Raw genomic sequence first — 5,547 nt, forward strand, 5'->3', positions numbered from 1 at the left:
ATCCAGCGACTATTTAGGACCGTCACCCTAATCTTTAGTTTACACAGATACTTCTCCAGATTAGTTTTTGATAAAGCTTATAGTTAGAGTGGCTCAGGTTATCCTGAGCTATCTCTATAGTTATGCTGCTATAGGCTTAGAATGCTTGAGGACATAGGGACCCCCATTTCATCATTCTGCTTCATTCTCTCTCTATTCTCCTATTCTGTTAGTTCCATCTCTAACATTCTGCTCTCTCTGCTTTTTCCCAGAGTAGCTTTGCCTCGTATGTTCCTGTTTGGTTGTGACGCCATCCTGGAGAGGAATATCAGCTGTGCTGCTTCCATCAACACCCTTGTTTATAGATGCTGGAGATCGGCCTGTTTTCCAGTGTGGTCCTGTTTCTCTTCAGCTTATCTTCGTCGGCCTGGCTGTGTGTTTCCTGGACGGGGCCGCCTTTTACAGCTGCTTTTTGTATCTCTGCTTCTGTCTCCTTAAACCCCAGTCGACCTCGACAGATGGCAGCTCACACTGAGCCTGGTTCTGCTGGAGGTTTCTTCCTGTTAAAAGGGAGTTTTCCTCTCCACTGTCGCTACGAGCAGGCTTAGTGTGAGGGATTGCATTCAAGTCAATGAGTCAATGCAATCAACTGGTTTTCCTTAGATAGAAAATATATCTGTATATATATATATACAAAGGCTAGTTCACGCTATATGCAAACAGGTAATTAATATAGATGCTGCAAATAAGGGTAGGAGTCCTGTAAACAGTGAATCTAAACTGGGTAGAAGCAGAATATTTTTCCAAAGATTTTTAAAGATTTCACCCAAGGATCATTGGCTAAAATTAAGTTGCGGGTAAAGCAGCAACTCAGGCAAACAGCTAACTGAATAATGGTTGAATTAAGTTACATTGATTCTGAATAAAAAAACATCTTTTTATGATTACAGGTATATGAGAGGACGTGTGTCAGTTTTCTAGAACTATAGGCTGTGTCCAAACATCCGCCCTAATTCCTAACCCCTCAATCACTACATAGAGGTAGGACTATATAGTGGACTTTATCATGAACTCAGTCAACTGAAAATCCAGAGATTTGTTCACTACTTTTCGCTCCTCGTTTGTCTTGTGACGCTGCCTCCCAGCCCGGTGCATCTTTGTTACCTGTCGCTGCTGTCGCTACCCGACACCGGAACACTGTCAAATCCCATAATGCTTTGCAAGGAGAGCTCTCACAAAGCATTATCTGCTTGTCTAGTGACCATGAATGATCACTACTATTCAAGGTGCATTGTGGGAAACCTCTAATGACAAAGGTGACGTTTCAAATTGGATTTCTTATTCTATTTATTTAAGATTGCAAAGACTTGGTTAGATGGAGAGTTTTTGCAGTGCATTGGTTTCAAAATGGCAAATTATGGATTTTTTTTCCTCCATTTCTAAACCTCTGCTTTGCAGAGCTCATCACAATTATCAGTGTTTTATGTCCTCTTTGACTATTTTCGTGTCCAGTGTCTGTCACCAACAGAATAAATAAGACTTGGTGATATTCTGATTATTACCCACACTGACACCACAAATGGCCTTGCTTGGTTTTAAAGGTATTTAGATGATTTTTTTTCTTGGATGCTTTACAGACTCTTGGCTTTTGTTCCTATAGAAATATCTTGGGTTATTGATGGCTTCAGAGGGTGGGGGTGTTGGATGAAATGAATTATGGATGAGCAAATAGTAGATCTTTTTTTTGTTTTATCCTTCCAATCAGTCTACAATGACAAAACCACTAAAAGTTGTTCTGGTTCCCTCCTCTGATTCCCTCCCGCTGCTTGCATTCTGTTTGCTGCATTCTTCCTTGTTTCCACTGCAGATTGGGATAAAATGCGGTGAGGCTCATTGTCGGGACGTAAAAACCGGGAAGCAGAAAAGTTTGCACCACATGAATTTATTTCCTCCCTTGCAGAACTTACATTCCTCTATTTTTTATTAGTCCTTCCTAGAGCTAAGTATAGCACTTGTCTTTTATGTGTTTAACACAACTTTGAAGATTTGTCATATAACCCTCGCAAAAAAATAAACACAGTTAAAAAAAAGTAAACATTTGAAAGTATGAAAAACTACTGAAAGATTTCAAAAAGTTTTAGAGTGGCTGAAGAGACAATAGAAAAACAATTATAGATCCCTTAAAACCTTTGCAGTCCCACAACCTGGAAGCTCCCCCTATCAGGGGATAAAGTCTATGCAATAAAGTCTCATCCTTATGGAAGTCCATTTACATTACTTTTGAGATTTAAAGTCATAATAAGGAACTTTCAATTGAAATTATGGCTTAGTTTCTCATAAGTATGGCTTTAAAATTCGAAATTATGCTTTTGAAAATTGAACATATGACTTTAAAGTTCATAATAAGGACTTTAAAAGTCAAAATATGACTTTAAAATGTATAATTCTGACTTTGAAAGTAGAAATTATGAGTCATACCGCATAATTATTCATTTAAATCTCATAATTATGTGCATGAATTCTTTTAATTATTACTGTAAATCTAATAAATATGACATGCCTTTTTTTTTTTTCAATTTAAAGTTGTAAATGGGCTTCCATATGTCCTTGTTTTCGCAGAGCAAATCTGTAAATTTGTAGGAATTTTGACTCCATAAATCTATTCTGATGCTACCGTCCTATGATATTTGGGATGGGGGGTTGATTCTGTAGACATCACCCACCAATGGTTTCTGCAAGTGTATTTTTTAATCTATAATAAACCATAACTGCTAACATTGCTAATGCTGCATCCATTTCAAAGCACATACAAGTTCTCATTCGTATCCTAGTGAGAAACACAAAGGGCCATGAAAATTGCATTAAATGAGCTCTCATTCGTTTTTTTTCTCCCAAAACATGATTAAATGTGAATTTAAAGACTATTTGACAGAGATTGTATATGTAAAAAACCAGGTTATCACTCCTTTATTTGGAAGATTGTTCCCGTAACTTAAAGTAAAAGAACGGCACAGTGTATGTCGTAATTATGAGATTTAAAGTTACTATGTTTTACTTCCTATGTTACCATTGCAGAATTTCAAGTCATTGCATCTCATTACATTGACTTTACAAGTCAAAAAGATGACATATCTTAAAAGTTGGGGAGTGATGATCTAGTGGTTAGGGCATAGAGCTTGGAATCCTGAGGTTTTTAGTTTGAGCCCCACTCCCACAGACTGCCACTCAGGATCTCTGAGCAAGATCCCTAACCACCGATTACTCCCTGGGCGCCCCAAGATGGCAGCCCACTGCTACTCTCTCCAATGTGAGATCAATAAAGTTCAATTAATTAAAAATGATGACATACCATGTGCTTTTTAATTTATTTCAGGTGGTAGGAATATGAAAGGGCTTCCATAAAAAAGGAAGAGAAAAACATGCCATACAAATCAATGACTAAATATAAATCAATACATAGTATGCAAATACAAAAGGTAAATAAATTAACAAGTGAATTAATATACGATGTCATTGCTAAAATAAAAATAAACACATGTCTATAAATTATAAAATAAAAATAAATAAAAATCACAAATTGTATAATTATATAATCATACTATATGAAAAGATATTAATAAACAGAAAAATACTTGAATCAACACATAAATAAAACAACAAAGTTACTAAGCTCAAAAAATTTTGGCCTGAAGAAATGTTTAAGATCCATCAGTTATTAAAATAATAACTAATTTAGTAATTGAATGACAGTGAAGTAGAATAGTGATCCAATGAGCTCAGAGCAGCAATTACTGTAAGCCAAAACCGTGTAAAAGAAAGAAACATTTTCCATTTAATATAAACAACCTTCCCTCATGTAAATTATTTCTCTTTAAAACTCCTCAATTTAAATATTATTATTTACAGGTATTACCATTTATAATTCTTTTTAAATTTTCAAACACTTGTTTAATTAATTATCTTTATTTTTTATTAGTACATTTTGAAAAAAATTCTTTTATCAAAAAACGCTAGATTAAACGATTACTAAAGCAATTTATAGCTGCAACTCTAAAATGGATGAATTAAATAGATTAAATTCAAAATTACATGTGAAGCATTGTCAATTTTTAAATAGGAAATAAAGAAATTTCTTACCTTTACTTCACATTTCTTATGGCAGGACAGCCGACATGCTGAAATAAGAAAGGTGGGGAAATAATAATGAATTCTTTGGTTGTTTGTGAATACAGTATAACAGTTAATAAATAAAAATATTCCTATGTAATAATCACCAAGTTTTTTTTTTTTTTGTAAAGGACTGAAAATAGATCTTATAGTTTCAGCTATGGGAGTAGAATGATACAGTGCTGCCCTCAAGTGGACAATAACGCCAATAACACATTGTTATTTATTTTTTCTTCATATTTCTTTAATTTCACATTTAAAGATTATGGTGCATTTTTTTGGTCAACTTTCATGTAAAATCTAAATCTTTTCATGGAGACTAGGAGCTCTGACCTTCACCACCTGTGCAGGAACAGACACCATGTGGGCAAAATGAATGTTTAAGTGGCTCATTGAAATGTTCATGTTGGTCTGATGGGAGTGGGTTTAGAGAAACACGTCACTATGTCACATATTTACTCACTAAATGCGCTAGTGAGGAATTTTCTGTTAATTATTTATAATGTTCATCAATCAGAGAAATGAAATGTTTACCTAAAATAATAATTTGTTATTTTACTGTTCTTCTCTAGCATCTTGGATAGGTTCGTGAAAAACATGTTATGCTTATCCAGCGGAGGAGGAAATAAATGTAATTATCACATTTAAATGATGGCGATATGGCTCTCATCCAGGGCATCATCGTTAAGGGGGAGGGACACAAACAATAATTTAAAAAAAATGATGTTCTGTTTTATATTGTGCGGAACATTGACAATAAGGAATATTCTATTCTGTTGTGCTTAATGATGTACACACATGTTAGAGTTAAGATTAATAGTTACTTGATGGTATATTAAATTAAAATGTGTCCCATCCAATTAACTGATAACCTCCACTGTCCACTAGAGGGCACAGTGGTTCATTCCTTATAAGAAAAGCTTTACTGTTATTTGCAAGAGAAGCATTACCAGAGAGGAGGCATGATAAAGTGGAAACATAAATCATTCCATAATCATTTCAGGGATTATTAACAGTTTTTGATGGCAAAAAGGATTCAGATTCTGTTCCGTTTGTAAATATTGAGACTCCGTAAATCCTTAAGTAACACCTAAATAGCGCTCATATAACCACGGGTTTAAATAATAACATCCATCTCGTTGAAAAGAACTAGCAATTAGTTTGGCAGTAGGTCAGAGTGATATACCCTGTTTGATAATAGTCGTTTTACATCTTTGTACACTATAAATCAGAAGTGTATCACATATATATCACCAAAAATCCTTTTTTTTTTCTAAAAATGTCTAGTTTAATCATGTGTAAGAAAAGATATAGATAGATAGATAGATAGATAGATAGATAGATAGATAGATAGATAGATAGATAGATAGATAGATAGATAGATAGATAGATAGATAGATA

General features: G+C 34.3%; 1 protein-coding gene across 1 annotated transcript in view; it reads right to left on the bottom strand.

Annotated features, from left to right (window-relative positions):
- LOC107084230 (tensin-like) overlaps positions 1-5,547 on the bottom strand; it is a 132,708-nt gene that overhangs the window by 85,726 nt on the left and 41,435 nt on the right. The window contains exon 3 of the mRNA XM_015373961.1: positions 4,117-4,154. Within this exon, the coding sequence (XP_015229447.1) occupies positions 4,117-4,154 (38 nt within the window). The remainder of the gene's footprint in view (positions 1-4,116; positions 4,155-5,547) is intronic.

Source organism: Cyprinodon variegatus, unplaced genomic scaffold (genome assembly GCF_000732505.1).
Source record: "Cyprinodon variegatus isolate N-32 unplaced genomic scaffold, C_variegatus-1.0 Scaffold95, whole genome shotgun sequence".
In the NCBI taxonomy this organism is placed as follows: domain Eukaryota; kingdom Metazoa; phylum Chordata; class Actinopteri; order Cyprinodontiformes; family Cyprinodontidae; genus Cyprinodon; species Cyprinodon variegatus.